Source organism: Onychomys torridus, chromosome 21, assembly GCF_903995425.1.
Source record: "Onychomys torridus chromosome 21, mOncTor1.1, whole genome shotgun sequence".
NCBI classification, from domain to species: Eukaryota; Metazoa; Chordata; class Mammalia; order Rodentia; family Cricetidae; genus Onychomys; species Onychomys torridus.
In genome coordinates, this window is record NC_050463.1 from 3,791,670 (window position 1) to 3,810,952 (window position 19,283).

The following is a 19,283-nucleotide window of genomic DNA, read 5'->3' on the forward strand; positions in this document are numbered from 1 at the left end:
ACTTTGAACCTTTGATCCCTCTGTTTCCCCTTCTCCTGTCCCCACAGATGGAGGCCCAGAAGCATGGTGCTTTTGTGGATTTATATAACAGCCATCTTCTGTATGTCATTCAGGTGAGTCCATTGACTCCTGATTCCATCTTTGAGTTCCCAGTTTCCTTCAGCATTCCTGTCACTGCCTAGGCCTCAGTTTCTCCTTCTGTACTGGGACAGACTTGTGGCATCTGTGAACCTCGTGACCATAGGCCTAACTCATGGAGCATTAACAAACTTAGGCCTGAAGGGGGGAAATGCAAGGATCAGTAGAGGACTCAACAGGTGCACTAGGCTGTGCCTCTGCTTGTGTCCCCTACCATTTCACTGCAGGAACAGATGTGTAGAGAGCTGCGTGTAGCCGCACCCTAAAGATGGCTCTGGCTTCTACCCTCTGCCTTCCTGATGGCAAACACTCTTTATGGTAAACAGCTCCTTATTTGGCTATGGCTGGATTCGTGTGCTGCTGGCATATGCGTGAACCTGTGGACAGTGCCCACGTGGCTGCTTGGGGTTGGCAGCCCAGCCCTACTTAGGTGCTGGGAGAGGCTTGCCCCGGGGAGAGAGACACAATGCAATTAATCAAAGGTCTGAATAAACTGTAATGAGAAGGATCCCAGTGTTGCGTCTTCCTTGCTGGTCGTGGCGGGCGCGACAAGTGGTGGCCTCCTACAGGGACAATTACCACGGCTCTCTCCGGATCCAGAACTCATTTACAGTCAGGCGGTATACCGGTAAGTCCTCAGAAAAAACTGGGGATCCGCGACAAAAGCGGGTAACTCTCACCTGTAGAAGGGAGAGCGGGATAGCAGAGCTGCGATAAAAGCAGACGGGTAATTCTAGAGCCGTGATAAAAGCGGACGGGTAATTAGACAAAACAAACAGGGAAACCGGAGGGCTGGAGCAATTCTGCAGAGGCTCTGAGAAACCTCCGAGAAACTTCTCAAATTGAGGAAAGAAAAAAAAAGTATACTAACATGGGCGCTTCCTCCTCGCACCCAATTTTTTTGGCTCTTAACGAGCTGCTTCTCTCTAAGAAATTGAAAATAAAAAAACACACCCTAGCATGGTTTCTGCAAGAGTGTGATGTAATTGCTCCTTGGTTTGCAATTTCAGGAAGCCTTACAGTGCCTTCCTGGGAGAAATTGGGAAGAGACCTAGATTTGGATACTGGAGCAGATCGCAGGTGCAGATCGCAGTATCATAGCTAGCAAAGATTGGCCTCGAGGTTGGCCTATACAGGCTTCCTCACAAACATTGCAGGGACTGGGTTATGCCAGTGTTCCAAATGTTAGTGCAAATTTGTTAAATTGGCAAGATTCCGAAGGTCACTCTGGCGTTATACAACCCTATGTCCTTGAGCTTCCAGTGTCCCTCTGGGGGAGGGATCTTATGAAATCCATGGGCTTTCAGTTAAGTAATGAATACTCCAAAGAATCTAAAAATATTATGAAAAACATGGGGTGTCATCCTGATTTTGGCCTGGGAAAATTTTTACAAGGCAAAAAGGAGCCAATACAAACAGTACCTAGGAAACCCAAACAAGGGTTGGGTTTTTCCTAGGGGCCGCTGAGGAGGGCATTCCCATAACCTGGGTAACGGAGGAGCCAGTTTGGGTTCCTCAGTGGCCACTCTCCTCTGAGAAATTACATGCTGCATATCAATTAGTGAAAGAGCAATTAGAGAAAGGGCATATTAAACCCTCTCTTTCTCCCTGGAATACACCCGTATTTGTCATCAAGAAGAAATCAGGAAAATGGAGATTGTTACATGATCTTAGAGCTATAAATGAACAAATGAGAATTATGGGACCTGTACAGCGTGGTCTTCCATTGCTGTCAGCCTTGCCTGAAAATTGGCCTATTATTGTGGTAGATATTAAGGACTGCTTCTTTTCCATTCCACTGAATAGCAAGGACAGTGAGAGATTTGCTTTCACTTTACCGTCCACTAATCATGAGGAACCTGATAAAAGATATCAGTGGGTTGTATTGCCACAAGGCATGGCCAACAGTCCTACAATGTGTCAATTATTTGTAGCAACTGCTTTAGAACCTTTGAGAGCACGTTTTCCAGGCTTAAAATGCCTCCATTATATGGATGATATACTGTTAGCAGCTAAGGAAGAGAGCATTCTTCAAGAAGCATATAGCTCACTTGTAGAACTGCTAAAGCAAAAGGGACTCTGTATTGCCCCTGAGAAGGTGCAACAGAGCAAAGTTGTCAATTATCTTGGCTCTAAAATAAATAATCATTATATCATGCCACAAAAGGTAGAGTTAAGGAAGTATCATCTTTGCACACTGAATGATTTTCAAAAATTATTAGGAGATATAAATTGGATAAGAGGAAGTTTAGGAATGGCCAATTATGAGTTAAAACCATTGTATGATATTTTAATTGGAGATGCAGCCTTGGATTCACCGAGGCAATTAACCAATGCAGCCCGAGAAGCCTTAACAAAATTAGAAGATAGACTACAAAGAGCTTTTCTTCAAAGAGTACAAAATAATGAGGATATTACCCTGTGCATTCTGCCTACCCAGTTACAACCTATGGGAATTTTATGGCAAAAAGGACCCTTGTTATGGATTTATACTAAAATCTCACCTGCAAAATCAATTGAGTATTATCCTATTGCTGTAGCATTACTTGCGCAACAGGGTATTCAACAATGTTTACAATATTTTGGGACATCACCACAAACGCTAGTTGTTCCTTATGATTCTACTCAAGTCAAGGTATTATGTGCTGCCATAGATGATTGGGCAATACTGCGTTGTACCTATCTAGGACACATAGATTGCCATTATCCTAAACATCCACTATTAACTTTCTTTAAAGAACATCCTGTAGTTTTCCCTAAAGTAACTGCTTCAAAGCCCATTCCAGGAGCAAGTGTTATATTTACAGATGGGTCTAAGACAGGCTGTGGTGCTTATATGGTGGATTCTAATGAACCTGTAAAGCATTCTTGCCAGGTGCACCTCAACAGGTGGAGCTTTCAATAGTTCTTGAAGTTTTCAAGGCTTGTCCATTTGCATTTAATTTAGTGTCAGATTCTAGTTATGTTGTTAATGCTTTAAAAAGCCTTGAATGTGCAGGGCCCATCAAATCTTCTAGCCCAGTTAGCTCATTGTTTGGCCAATTACAGAAACTGATCTGGCAACGTAAAAATCCCTTTTTTGTGCAACACATCCGTGCACATACTAGTCTGCCAGGTCCATTGGCTAAAGGCAATGATATAGTAGATCAGTGTACCAGACAGGAATGGATGTTTGTGGCTTCTGCCATACAACAAGCACATGCTTTCCACAAAGAATTTCATGTTAATGCAAGGACATTACAACAAAAGTTTTCTATCTCACGTGCGGATGCACGAAAGGTGGTACTAGATTGTTCCCAATGTGTCATTTTTCATCATCCTTCTAGCTTAGGAGTTAACCCTCGTGGTTTGCTCCCCTTAAAAATATGGCAAATGGATGTTACACATATCTCTGAATTTGGACGTGTCAAATATGTACATGTATCTGTTGATACCTGTTCTGGAATCATTCATGCCACCCCAATGGCAGGAGAAAAAGCCTCTCATGTCATTGCTAATTGATTAGAAGCTTGGGCAGCATGGGGTAAGCCTCAACAGTTAAAGACAGACAATGGTCCTGCATATACTGGACAGAAGTTCACTTCCTTCTGTCAACAGATGAATGTGCAACTTGTACATGGCCTACCATATAATCCACAAGGTCAAGGCATTGTGGAGCATGCTCATCGCTCCTTGAAGGAGTTGCTTCAAAAACAAAAAGGGGGAATAGGCTATGGCCGTACCCCTAAGGACAGACTTTCTCTTGCATTATTTACTCTGAATTTTTTGAATTTGGATGCTTCCAATTGTCATGCTGCAGATTTATCTAAAAAGTTGTCTAGTTATCTTTTAGGCAATTGGACCAGAGAGTTTGATAACCTGATGGACCAGCTGAGAGTGGCTATTGTCACGGTGAATTCGACTCGAGTGGATACCGGACTGGTGGAGGGATTGTCTTCCTGGATTGCTATAGCCATGGACCACATGAAGGAGTCGGCGGGAATAGGAGCCCTAGTAGGCTTACTGGTGCTCACCTCCCTAGTATGCTTGTGGTGCATTTGTCGCATTAGGATCTCACAGCGTCGCCATGCAGCCATGATTGTCCAAGCCTTTATGGCCATTGATGCAGGACAGTCTCCCCAAGCCTGGTTGGCTACTTTAAAAGATATTTAGGCACAGGATGCGAGGCCTGAGCACTGCACTTGAGGTTATGATATGCTGACCTCAAGAAGAGCAAGTCTGATTGCATGTGGGTTGGTACCCTAACTCCCACATCTGTGAAAAGGGTATCAGACGGGTCTAGTGTTCTCTGGGTGGACGACGCCTGGACAAACATTAGTACATGTTCCATTTTAGCAGAGATCAGACCTCTACTCTTGCCTGTTGCTTTGTAAAACAAAAAGGGGGAAACTGTAGAGAGCCACGTGTAGCCGCACCCTAAAGATGGCTCTGGCTTCTACCCTCTGCCTTCCTGATGGCAAACACTCTTTATGGTAAACAGCTCCTTATTTGGCTATGGCTGGATTCGTGTGCTGCTGGCATATGCGTGAACCTGTGGACAGTGCCCACGTGGCTGCTTGGGGTTGGCAGCCCAGCCCTACTTAGGTGCTGGGAGAGGCTTGCCCCAGCGAGAGAGACACAATGCAATTAATCAAAGGTCTGAATAAACTGTAATGAGAAGGATCCCGGTGTTGCATCTTCCTTGCTGGTCGAGGCGGACTCGACACAGATGGATGAGAACATGCAGTGCATTATCAGTCAGATCCTGCAGATGCAGCAGTTGCAGACTTAGGATTACTAAGGACACAGCTGAGGTCTTCAATCTCCATACTTCACTTCTGCAATCCAAAGCCTCAGGGTCAACTTCCTCAGGCTGTAAGATAATGAACAGGACTGATACTGCCCTGGAAGGCCAGCTTGGCACTTTATCAATGCCTAGCTGACTTCATCACCCTACACTGTCAGCTCACTACCATTTGGACCTCTGATTCCTATCATTCCTTATCTGACTCCTACATTAGAAGTGACCACTCAAGGGTATATGGTCACTGCAAGAGAGAGAAATAACCAGTGTAAGATAAGGACAGGGATGAGACAAGGGGATTCAGAAGAAAGCCTGCTCTTCTAAACATAGAACACAGTTATGGCAATAAACACAAGTGTAGTGCAATATGTACAGAAACTAAGGTATGGAGTTGTGGCTCAGGGGTGGAGACCCTGCCTATGATACCTCACTGAGTACCTGGAGGCAGGCCTTAGGGGTGGAGCCTCTGCCTAGAATTCTTCAGGGGTTAGGAATATGGACAGGTAGGAGCCTCTCCCTAAAATCCCCCAGGGAGGGGCTGGGGATGTGGTCAGGTGGAAGCCTCTCCCTAGAATCCTTCTTGAGGGGCTGGGGGCATGGTTAGGTGTGGAGCCTTATCACATCCCTAGACACTGGGACACTGGATTCAGAGTTGAGGCAGACTAAAGTCACATGCAATAGCCAACTTTATCCACCTCCTCAGACAATATATATTCTGAGGCCTAAGAAAGGTCACAAGAGTACATTTCTCCTGAGATCACGCAGTACAATCACTAGGACAAACAATATGTGGCAAAAGGATGTTTTTCCATAGAGTCATAAACATTTAATGTAATGACTGCATCGAGCAAGAATGAGTAATTAGAAGTAAATGCATTCCTATCCACTATACCTTGGAGAAGCAAAACAAAAATAAAAACAAAACAAAAAACACCTTCCACAAACAATTCTGTGTTTCTAAGAAATTGAGGTCACAAGACTTTGTCTGGTTTTCTTGGTGTGTTCTCACAAGCTCTCAGAATTACCACCTCACTATGTTCCTGGACTGTGTTCTGTCAAACATGAAGCAACTTATATGTGACCTACTAATCCCAATCTTTCATATTTATCTTCTCAACCCAGGTCCTCACACTAGACATCTCTACTTTTGGGCTAATAATTTCTGTTGTTTTTGACCATCAAACACTTTGGTGTTCTAATCCACAAGAAAAGACTAAAGACTTAGAGTTTATTCCAATTCAGATTAAATGAATTTATTCTTATGGCTAGCAGAAGGAAGCCAGCCTTAGAGCCAATGCAATATGCTATGTGGCTGGGGGGTAAGGTTGAGTTTTAAGGCAAACATCAGAAAGGTGAGTGTTACAACTATCCATAGAATCCACAGCTGGGCAAGAAAATTGTTTTACGTCCCTCAGTTGTTCCTTTCTTCCTGCTATATAGTAATGAAAAGACCAATTCAACCTTTGAAATAGCGATAAGCAAGTTTTACATAAGCAAAGGCAGCTATTGATATCTCATAGCCATTACCCTATTATTACCTCAAGTGCAGGCTACTAGGTTCTCCCAGAGCATTGGCTCTTGCATTCCAGAGCAAAAGGTCAGTGCCCCTTAAGCCATGCCTGTCTTCACATTAAGTTTCTTTACCTATCACAGGGGACTTGTGTAAATTATTACTCTGGTCTGAGTACTCAAATGATAGGCTTAAGTCAGTTCATTTCTGGGCAGGCAAAAATAATGCCATCATGTTATGGCTGGCTGACATGGCCTTACAAGACCAAACTGGGTTAAATTTTGGTGTTCTGCTTCCACCTCCAAACTGCTGGCATGATGGGCCAGTGCCACCACAGAAGGCTGAAAAGGCCTTTAAAGTTTTGGCAAAAATGGCGTAACTGAGACACATGTGAGCAAGTATAGGTATTCCTTATTGAAGCTTCTGATGCCTAGTGATGTATATTCTGTGACATTATATGTTGGAAGTCCGTGATCTGCTTTTTTATTTTGTAGGAGATAACAGTTAAGAGATTGCCAAAATCTCAGAAGAGACTTTGAACTTTGAACTTTATAACATTGTTGAGACTGTAATAGACTACAGGGACTTTTGAAGTTGGACTAAATGCATTTTGCATTATGATATTGTTATAAGCTTATTGAGACCTGGAGGGTAGAATGTGTGGTTGGAATGTAATTGGCCCCCATAAACACATAGGAAGTAGCTATTAAGTGGTGCGGCTTCCTTGAAGTAGGCATGGCATTCTTGGAGAAAGTGTGTCCCTATGGAGAAGAGTTTGAGGTTTCATATATGTTCAAGTCATGCCCAGTGTCTCAGTTTACTTCTTGTTGCCTTCAGATCAATAGCTATCCAGAACCATAGGGACACAGGACAATGGAGCCTAAAACTGAGGCAGACTGAAGAACCGTGAAATGTCCAATTTTATTCAGAGCACCAGACAGTGTTTACTCTTAAGGTTAAGAAAAGTCATATGAGTAATGTTCTCATGAGTCACAAGGACAAACTGTCTGTGGAAAAACAAGTTGTTCCATAGAGGCATATAAAATATAGTTTCAGTGTTTAATTGAATAACAAGACCAAGCAATAATGTGTAATCTAAAGTAAACTCACTACTATCTGCTATACCTGAAAAAAAAGCATGAAAATACATTCCAGAAGCAATCCTGTGCTTTGAAGAAAATGATGTGGCAAGACATTTGTGCTCTTTAGTTGGAGTGTTACCATATGCACTCAGAATTCCACTAACACTCATTCATTCCTTGACACATTTCCAATTACACAATCTAATTAAATTTAAAAAATAACATAGACATGAAGAAAGCCTTTTCACAATATGGAGGTGTACACACACACACACACACACACACACACACACACACACACACAAAATCATGCCATTACACCATGTGTATATGTGATACCCAAGGAAGCCAGAAGAGGGCATCATATCTTCTCAATCAGGAACTATAGGTAGTTTTCAGCCATCTAATGTGCACACAAGGAAACAAACCTTGGTTTCCAATAGCAGCAGTACTAATGAGTCAATTCTCTATCACATGAATGTGTCATTATAATGCAAAAGATGAAATGAAAATGCCCCATTATTTATTCGGTCTTCTATCACTGGGAAATGATGAAAGTCCCTGATACATTGTTATCAAAGGAATGAGTGATTTAAATCCCTCTGTAAATAGACTCTGCACATTGCTTTTAATTGTCATAGGTAACACATTTCTCATGATGTTAATGAACTCAGCAAGAGCTTTCGTTGAGTACAGATATTCCAAATTATATTAGGAAAAATTCTATAATGTGACATTTATGTTTGTATGTATGTATGTATCCATCCATCCACTCATCCATCCTTCCATCCCTCTATTTATTAGAGATAGGATCTCTCTACATAGTATGACAGTCCTGGAACTCACTATGAGGAACAGGCTGAACTAAAACTTACAGAGTTTGCCTGCCTGTCTGCCAAGTACTGGGATTACAAGCATTCACCACTACACTCAGCTGAAATATGTTCTTAAATGACTTCTCTACGTAAACCATATTATATGTTCTCTAAATTTTGTTTATTTTCATATTTTTCAAAATTTTCACACTGTGTGTACACCTGTGCCACAGTTTTCATGTGCCAGTCAGAGGAACACTTATAGGTGTCTACTATCTACTTCCTCCATGTGAGTACTAGAGATCAAACTGAGGTAGTCAAGTTTGTCAACAGTGCCTTAAACTGGTGAATGAACTCATTGGCCATTATTTGGGTTTTAAAAATATTTATGTATGTGCTTGTGTGGGGGTATGCATATGCCATAGTCCATGTGAACTATTCTGAGACAAACTTGCATGATTAATGTAGGGCTCCCAGAAAATGAACTCAAGTCAACAGGTTTAGCAGCAACCTCATTTGCCCACTTAATCTACTCTCTGGTATTCATTAGTGTTCCTGTGAAAGCAGTAAGAACAAGTGTTAAGTCCTCAAAATAAACTTAACAAAACAACGGGTGACACTATAAATAGCATGCTCATTTTAAAATGTTTCATTATTCAAATTGTCCTCTGTTCTTCTATCCTGTGATGACAATATGGTTACAATTTCAAAATGAGACAATATTTTATTGATGGAATGGTTCTATTAGTCTTACTTGAACACCAATGGGACAATTCAGTGTGAGAAAAGTGTTATGAAATGTTTTCTATATTTATTAATTCCTGGATCATCTTTCAAGTATGAATTTTTCCAGCTTTTGAAGAGAGAGTAACTTGCAAAAGCTTTACCACATTGACTATATTCATAGGATTTCTCTCCAGTATGACTTTCTTCATGTGTTTTAATATTTCACTGGTGAGCAAAAGCTTTACTATATCAAATGCATTAATTTGCTGTCTCTCTCATATGATTTTCTCCAAGATTACAAAGACTACTGCAATGTAGAAAAGGATCGAGACTGGGGGAAGGCACTCCCAGCCCTATCCCTAGGATGAAGAGTTCAGGGTTGATTAGAAGGGCATACCTGGTACTCTTGCCGCCATGCTCCTCATAATGCTGATAACTGAATATATGAAACTATAAATTAATGATTTCTGCTGGGCAGTGGTGGCACATGCCTTTAATCCCAGCACTCTGGAGGCAGAGCCAGGAGGGTCTCTGTGAGTTCAAGGCCAGTCTGGTCTACAGAGCAAGATCCAGGACAGGCCCCAAAGCTAAACAGAGAAACCCTGTCTCAAGAAAATCAATTTAAAAAAATTAATGATTTCTTTAAAATACTTACTCTAGTCATGTCATCCCATCAGAGCTAAATAACACTGGACAAGAAAGAAGTTGGTATCAGGGAGCAGGGTGCTGCTGTGACAGGCCAGACCATGCTGCTTGTTGGTAGAATGTGGTTTTTGATGCTCTGGATTAGGAAAGTGGCTGAATGTTTCATGTAAGCCTTAGTGGACCATAAGAGTGTGGAAGACAGTGGTGCTGCAAGAAATGTAGATTATAATGGACCTGCTCAAAGGTTTTAGAGGAGAGTGTTAGTAAGTGGCCTAGAGAATGTTCCTGTGATACTTTGGCAAAGAATGTGGCTTCTTTGGGCCCTGATTCTGAAGAGGGCTAAATTTAAGAAGTTTAGATTAATTGCCTTGACAGAAGAAATGTCAAGACAGCCTAATAATGACTGTTTCTTCTGTTTTTTACTGGGCACTCTGTGCAGAGTTATAATGAAAGGCAGCAATCTGATCAAGGAAAAAAATGGTATACTTTTGAGCAGAAAAGGAGAAACAGGAAATATAATAGAGCTAAGTCTGATGCACAAGAATATAAAGAGTTTAAAGAAAAGTCTGATGATAAATGGACTAAAGGAAGTGGTGGCCTCACAGCAAGAACCCACATAACTAATGGATTCCAAACTATGAAAAGAGATTAAAGAGAAGCTTAAGCAGGTAAGGTAAACATCAATAGGAAGCTGGTGCAAATGTTATTGAAGGAGGTGGCCACATCCAGCCCCAGCAAGCAGCAGAAGTTGGTAGATTTGGCTTTGGTTCTGGTTTTAAAGTCAAGGATACTGGAAAGGTGTTGTAGAATCTCCCTCTGAAACCGATGACAGCTCCTGAGGCCAGGCATGTGAAGCTGTGGAGGTGAAGCCTGTATTGTGTTGGAAACCCCAAGAAGCTGGAGAAGCCAGAGTCATTAGATACCTGCCAAGGAAACCAGCTGACAGGATGTGAAACCAGCCCAAGGCAGAGAAGAGTGTTACTGTCAATAAAGCTGAAAGGAATTGGAGATGTGAAGAGTGCTTTGACATCAGACATGGAGATACAGAATGTGTAGTCTGCCAAGTTGATTTTTGGCCTTGCTTTGTTCCAGTATTTCCTCACTGTGCTTTCATTACACACTTTTGTAATGGTAATATTTATGCTGGAAAACTACACTTTTGTAATGGGTAATGTTGGAAGTATGTGATTTGTTGCTGAGTGGCCCCTATAGGCCAGTATGTTTGAATGTTTAGTCATGATAGAATGCTTTGGAGTGACTAGAAGGTGTAACCTTGTAGGCATCAATGTGCTCTTTTCAAAGGGAGTGTGCTACTGTGGGTGGGCTTCAAGATTCAAGGCCCCAAGGTAGGCCAAAATACTTGCTCTTCCTGCTGCCTATATGTAGAGCTTTGAGACACCATGTCTGGTTATGTGCTGCCATGCTCCCTGTGATGCCAAAATGGACTAAACCTCTGAAACTATGAGCAAGCCCCGCTTAAATACTTCCCATTATAACAGTCCCCATGGTCATTGCGACTCTTCACAGGAACAGAAAACTGACTAACACAGATGCCAACACTTGACTTTAAAAGAAGATAAAAACAACTAAAGCACACATAGCTGTCCACTGTGTGATGATATATTGCTGTGGTTGGTTTAATAAAGAGCTAAATGGCCAATAGATAGGCAGGAGGTCCAGGTGGGACTTTCAGGCACAGAGAGGACTCGGAGGACTCTAAGAAGAAGGTAGAGTCACCAGGGTCACCAACTAAACTCAGAGGGAGTCAGGAACAGAATGAAGGAAAGGTTAAAAAAAAAAACATGAAGTAGGACATAGATTAGAAGATATGAGTTAAGTTGGGTGGTGGTAGCACACACCTTTAATCCCAGCACTCGGGAGGCAGAGCCAGGCCAATCTCTATGACTTTGAGGCCAGTCTGGACTACAGAGCAAGATCCAGGACAGGGACCAAAACTGTATGGAGAAACCCTGTCTCAAAAACACAAAACAAAACAAAACATAAAAGAAGATATGGGTTAATTATAAGAGCTAGTTAGAGACAATCCTAACATAAGACTGAGCATTCATAATTAATAAGAAGTCTCCATGTCATTATTTGGCAACTGGCTGGTTGGATAGAGAAAGATTTGTTACAGTTAGCAACATTGAATTTTAAAAGACAGTAGGATCTTTCCTGATAGTGAGAATACCATTGGTAATAAATTATATGACCGCACCCTGTGTAAACTATTAGCTGTTAAGTGCTATATGCTGACACACAAGCCACAGGCAAATGCTCTGTGTCTCAATCCTCTCACCAGACACAAGTGAGTCCAGCAGGTTTGCACTTACCAATATGAGAGTTGCCAAATTGGAAATTCCACTGGCTCAAGCTAACCTCTCCAAATGGTACACCCATCAATTTGGTTTTCCTTCATTCATTTGGTATGAAGTAGCACTTGCTGGTAAAGTACACAGAAAGGTACTCACTGTGCCCCAACAGAACCTCCTTTATAACAGAGACTGCTACAGCTGACAATCTGAAATAACCACTAATGTAGCTATTGACTAGACTGTTTTCTCCTGCAGTGTACACAATAAACTATACCTGGTCTCAAATGAGAAGTTGTGCTGCCCACACAAATCATTTTGTTACTATAATTAACAGCCTATTGTGTGACTCAAATGGGTTCTATTAGCTTCATCTGATGTTATAAACATTTAATACAAGAATATAGGAGACTGAATCATGAAAACAAGGTCAATGCCCTGTGTGACTACACATGGGGATAAGGAAACATGAGTCATCATAAGAGACCTTGTTTCACAAGTATTTTTCTGAAAAGCTGGAGTGAAGCTGTTCTGGATTTAATGTGCCTTACCAATGGTTAATAATTCCACACACATACAGCTTAGTAAAGAATAATCTCTTTAATAATAACAATTCTCCAGATTTACAAAATGCTCAAGAGGATCTGTCCAGGAACAGATTTGCTAACTCATATACACTATAGGCTTAGACATTGCACATATGCTATAAACCTGGAGAAATGTTGCTTTCTGACCTCCCACATTCATGGCTTGCTCAGTTTACTTTCTTATACCACTCAGAATCACCTGCCAAGGGTGGCATCAACTACCCTTGGTGCCCTATTAAATAAAACATTAATCAAAAAAATACACTATAGTTTTTCCTACATGTCAATTTGTTGTTGAATAAAGCAGAGTCCCAGTATCTAGGGTAAACTTTAGAGTGAATAGTTGTTTTCAAGAAGTACTTTGACCATGAAGAAATCATTGTGGAAAACAATAATTGTTTTCCATGATTTGTAGAATTATTTTTCTGAGAGGGCATTACAGCCTGTGCATGATTTTGGTCACAACACTTCTGGCATATCAGAAGCTCATGGATAACTTGGAACCAAAATTAGTACACAATAATTACTAAAGAAGTAGGGACATGATGCTTTCCTCTAGAGAAACATATAGATTAGATTCAGGACCTTGGTATAAGCACTTTCTTTAAAAATCAATAAATAGCTAGGAGGTGGTAGCAAACACCTTTAATCCCAGCACTCAGGAGGCAGAGGCAGCAGGATCTCTGAGTTCGAGGCCAGCCTAGTCTACAAAGTGAGTTCCAGGAAAACCAGGGCTGTTAAACAGAGGAACCCTGCCTCAAAAAAAAAAAAAAAAAAAAATCAATAAACATGCCTTTCAATGGCAGTCTCAGGTTGAGTCCATCTGAGGACTGACCTTTCTACTGCCACACAGGCCTAAAAGATCCATTTTGGAGTGACCTCTTTCTTTTACCAATTCATGCAACCCAGAACACCTGAAATCAATATTAATCTAGCTTTTATCAAGCTACCAAATTGAATAAGCATGCCTAGAGAGTGTTCTTCAGCTCCCAAACACAGATTTTTAAGTAAACCTCAACTTTCTTAATAATCAGTTTTCAGTGTGTGGATCTAAATACACACAAACAATATTTTGATAATCTGTCAAGTTCAGGACTGGAAAGATGGCTCGGTAGTTAATTCTACTTAATCTTCTTGTAGAAGATATGAATTTCATTTCCAACACTAACTTTGTGGTACACAATCATGCCTACATCCTGTTGCAGGTCATCTAATGCCTTCTCTCTTCTATGGGCACCAAACATACAAGGAAGCAAAATACACATACAGGTGAAATAAACTAAATAATTATGTGAATTTAAAAAAAAACCCATGTTCTTTTTTTTTTAATGTCATGATGAACAAAACAGCCAGAAATACATAGAAATGTGACAAATATCTGTAGGACTAAGTTATACCCAAGCACCTCATTGAGGACTCTGGCCAGAGGCTTCAGCACTAAAAAATGCCCAAAGATCTTCATTGGGGTTTTCTAGGCAGGGTATTTACCCCTAAGCCAATGTTCTTGGGTTTCTTTAAATATTGCATAGTATGCCTGCTTACTGCCATAAATGAGTTTTAGGTCCAGAAGCTCAAACTACCTTCTGATCCTACCTACCCAAATGTTGTTTCCCCTCAGGCCTAATAGTACGCCAGTAACTGTCCATAGGGACCAACAGAGGCTCTTAAGTGCATCCCTATCTACCACTGACACCATGTAACTTTGGTATGGCAGTCCAAGTAGTATAGAAAGCTGAACAGAGCAGCCTGCACCTATTAAAGAGCCTTCTCCTTTCCCAGGTCCCACAGAAGCAAGGAGGTTTCCACATCACTTGATATATGGGACAAAATAACAGAGCCAAGACAGCAATGTGCTGTCTCTAGAATCCAAACAGACACAATAAACATTGTGCTTCTTTCTTGGTGGTGGGAGGGGACAGGTGCAATGACTTGTCCTTCACATTAGAATAAATATCACTGCATAGTAACCACCACTGTACTACTAAGAATTTCAATGAGGTAGAAGATCCTTGAATTTCGGCTGGATTTATGACCCATCCTTGATGGGCATATGTGTTACCAAATGAGTTCAAAGTGGTTGCTACCTCCTGCTCACATGGTTCAACCAATATAATACCATCAAAATAGTTCACCAATGTGGTATTTTGTGGAAGAGACAGGTGATCCATATCCCTTCTAAGTAATGGCACTTGAGGGTGAAAAGGTAATGTATTATTGATGTAAACCTGTGAAGGAAGACAGTCCGGTGCCATCTATCCTATAGTTTTAAATAGATTGGTTAGTGCATAATTAGAGGTTAAACAAATTGCACTAAGAATTGCACAGTTCATGAGGCCCCAGAGGACAATTGGTAAATGAAGTTAACCATCCAACAGACTCTCCTAAGTTCTCATCAAAATGGAGAGAATTCAAGATTAGATTGATTAGTAAATTACTCAACCCATGCTTCAGCATCTTTTTCAGAAAATGGATGATATGTATCTAAAGGAGGCTCCAGTGAGGGAGCTGAGGGAGCTGAAACCTGCATCCATGTCAATGGTGCTTTGCTCTTGATTTTGCCTGAACAAAGAAATTCATCTTTTCTGCCTTTTTTACCAATTTTAAACTTTGGTCATGAAGTTTATATTCATTCCAATAATTTGATAACACTTCTTCATGATTAATCTCCTCCTTAATTACTGTGACTGCAGATCAAGTTAATGACCAAGTCACCAAAATCAGAGATCTTTTCCCCTTCTTTATGTCTTTTCATTTTCCTTTTGAACTCTGTCCCATACTTCTTCACCTAAATTGCCTTCTTCTGGAAACCATTAAAAATAATGTGCATGCAACATAATGGTTGTGCTTTTAATACTTCTGCTCCTCCTTACATTTAAAATGAAGTACTTGTTCCCTGGTTTCTGCACCATTATTCTCACTCACCTCCTTCTCTGAGGGTCCTCACTCTCTCATCTTGTAGCCAATTTCTGGTGCCTGTTCAAGAGCCACTTGTCACCACTGTAGAGAGGGAGGCTCAGAATTGTGCTGATAAATGAGGCATACTCAAAACTCACGCAAGAGCCTACTTTATTCAGAGCCCCAGATAATTTATACTCACAGGGTTAAGAAAGATTATGTGAATAATGTTCTAGTGTGTTCCAACTGCATACAATGACAAAAACAATCCACACAGAACAAAAGTATGTTTTCCCACAAAGACATATAAAGCAGAGTATAAATGGAAAAAACAACAACGATAATGAGTAGTGTGAAATAAACTCACTCCTGTTATATTTCAAAGAACAAGAAAACACATTCCAAGAACAATTCTGAGTTTTGAAGAAACTTAAGTCACAATTGTCTTGTCCTGTTTTCTTGAAGTGTACATACAAACTCTCAAAGTTCTTCTCACATGACTTCATTACATGATAGTGTTCTGACAATACACATAAACAAAAATAATTTTAAGAAAAGAAACATAGGGGATTTAGCTCAGTGGTAGAGCACTTGCCTAGCAAGCGCAAGGCCCTGGATTCGGGCCTCAGCTCTGGCAAAAATAACAACAAAAAAAAAAAAAAAAAAAGAAAAGAAAAAGAAACAAAACATAGTATATACATGAAGAAAACTTTTTTAAATATGTGGAGTGTCTCTTTCATACACACACACATATACATACATAAAGATACATGTGTATGTATATGTATGTATCTACCTTTATCATTAATATACCTGGTACCCAAGGAAGCCATAAAAGTGCATCAGACCTCCTGGACCAGGATTTACAGGTACTGCTGAGCCGATGTGGGCGCTAGGAACCAAACTTAGATGCCCAACAGCAGCAGTGCCACTGAGTCAACTCTCCAGCTCACAAAGATGTCATTATACCGCAGAAAATGAAGATGCCCTTGACCCTTTACCCCTTCTGCCTTCCACCATTTGCAGGTGATGAAAGTCCCTGGTACTGTTCAGTGAAGGATTTAGTGAATTTTAATCCCTTTGTGAATGGACTCTGCACATTGCTTACTTTAACTGTTAACATAATTCTCTTGATGTGTTTGACTGCAAAAAATAACTTGGCTGAGTAGAAATGAGTCCACAGTATGCTAGGGAAAGTTCCACAATATGACATATATTTTCAAAAAATGTTTAATATTCTTTTAGATGAAAAGGTGTTTTGACTGAATGTATGTCTGTATGTGGGTGTTGGATCCCCTAGAACTGGACTTAAAAGGTCATTCTGATCTTCTACGTAGGTGCTGAGAATTGAACCTGCATCCTGTGGAAATGCAACCATCTTTCCAGATCCCTTTTTTGGATTTTTTTGAGAAAAGATATCTATATACACCTAAGGTCAAACTCAATATCAGGTAATAAGGCTTAGCAGCAATCACATTTACTGATAAAATTCTCTACCATTCATTTGTGTTTCTGAGAATATGTTAAGTATTTACTCCTCAGAATGAAGTACTATAAACCCCCCAAAAATGGATGACAAGATAAATATCAGTTTCATTTGCAAATATATTTATTATTCAAATTACCATGTGTCTCTGTATTCTTAGAATACAATATGTTTACAACTTGAAAGAGACAATATTTTAACTAAGGAGAGGCTCTACTAACCTTACTCAAGCACCAGTGAGACAGCTCGGTGGGAAAAACATGTGGACTGCAAGGCTTGACTCACTCATTAGGTTCATGGGGATTTTCACCAGTGTGAAATTTTTCATGATTTTGAAGGACAATGCAACATGGCAAGACTTTACCACACTGATTACACTCAGTGGGTTTTTGTTGAATATGATTTCTTTCAGGATTGTGAAGATGACTATTCTGTGCAAACTCTTTACCACATTGATGACATTCATAGGGTTTGTCTCCACTGTGAGTTCTTTCTTTTATTTGCAGGGGACTGTTACATGCAAAGTCTCTACCACATTGATTATATCCACAGGGTTTCTCTCCAGTATGACATCTTTCATGACTCTGAAGATGACTTTTACGTGCAAATGCTTTATCACATTGATTACATTCATAGGGTTTCTCTCCAGTATGAATTCTTTCATGAGTGCGAAGATTACTGTTACATGAAAAAGCTTTACCACATTGATTACATTCATAGGGTTTCTCCCCAGTATGAATTCTTTCATGACTTAGAAGATGACTCTTCTTTGCAAAGGCTTTACCACACTGATTACATTCATAGGCTTTCTCTCCTGTATGATTTTTTTGAATGAGAAAATCCTTGTCCAATGCAAAGGATTTAGCACTTTGATTACATAGATATGGTTTCACTGCATTATGTCTTTTTTCATGACTGAGAAGATTACTCTTCTGTGCAAAGGCTTTACCACACAGCTTACATTCATAGGGTTTCTCTCCAGTATGAATTCTTTCATGAGTGCGAAGACCACTCTTCTGTGCAAATGCTTTACCACACTGATTACATTCATAGGGTTTCTCTCCAGTATGGATTCTTTCATGAGTACGAAGGTCACTCTTCTGTGCAAAGGCTTTACTACACTGATTACATTCATAGGGTTTCTCTCCAGTATGGATTCTTTCATGACTCAGAAGAGTGCCCTTCTCTGCAAAGGCTTTACCACAATGATTACATTCATAGGGTTTCTCTCCAGTATGAATTCTTTCATGAATGAGAAGCTTATACTTGTGTGCAAAGGCTTTACCACACTGATGACATTCATAGGGTTTCTCTCCAGTATGAATTCTTTCATGCCTGTAAAGATGACTCTTCTGTATAAAGGCTTTACCACACTGACTACATTCATAGGGTTTTTCACCAGTATGAGTTCTTTTATGTATCTGAAAATAACTGAGACTTGCAAAGGCTTTATCACATTCAGTACATTCATAGGGTTTCTCTCCAGAATGAAGTCTTGTATATATTTGAAGATAACTGGGGCTTGCAAAGGTTTTATCACATTGCTGATATTCATACCTTTTTCCTCTATTATGAGTTCTATGTACTTGATGAAGATTGTGACATGCAGAGACATTATCATTTTGATTATATTCATAGGGTTGTCCTTCCAAATGTGTTCTTTGGTGTACTTTTATAGAGGAATCATATCTAAAGGCTCTATCATGTTCCTTACATTCATAGAGATCCTCTTCATTATTGGTTGTTTTGTATGTTTGAAGATACCTGTGATGGTTAAAGTCCTCAGTACAAAACTCGAGTTTATCACTTCCTCTTCCCATATGAGTTTTTTCACATCTTTGAAAAGAACTGGAAGAACTCTGATTACATGCATAACGTTGTTTTATATCATGAGTCACACTAAATGTGTAAAATGAACCAGTACAGAAAGATGAATTTCCATATTCCTTGTACTCATAAAGGTTTTCTCCAATGTGAGAGTATAAACTTATATCACAGTCATCATGTCTTCTCATAGTAGGGACTACAACATATCTTCGAATTGTTCTGGGAGAAACAGAGGCATATTGGTTCTTTCCATATCCCTTATGCTCACATGGCTTGTATCCAGAAGGACAGTTGATATGCCTTTTAAAGGAAGAATAACAAAAAGTTTTCAAATTACATTCACATAGTCTAACATTTTGTGCCTCAGAGATATGATATATGGATTCAGGTTTCTACACCAGGATAAATTCCTTGTCTCTCATAAAGTTCTCCTCTCACTAAACTATGGTAAGTCATTCACTACAAGCATAGCTTTAA

General features: G+C 40.2%; 1 protein-coding gene across 12 annotated transcripts in view; it reads right to left on the reverse strand.

Annotated features, from left to right (window-relative positions):
• Positions 1 to 17,080: 17,080 nt before the first annotated feature.
• The window catches only part of LOC118571397 (zinc finger protein 431-like), a 152,678-nt gene continuing 150,475 nt past the window's right edge, over positions 17,081 to 19,283 (reverse strand). For all 12 annotated transcript variants that reach the window (XM_036170373.1, XM_036170371.1, XM_036170372.1 and 9 more), the window contains one exon: positions 17,081 to 19,106. In XM_036170373.1, coding sequence (XP_036026266.1) covers positions 17,261 to 19,106 — 1,846 coding nt within the window. In that variant the 3' untranslated portion in view covers positions 17,081 to 17,260. The remainder of the gene's footprint in view (positions 19,107 to 19,283) is intronic.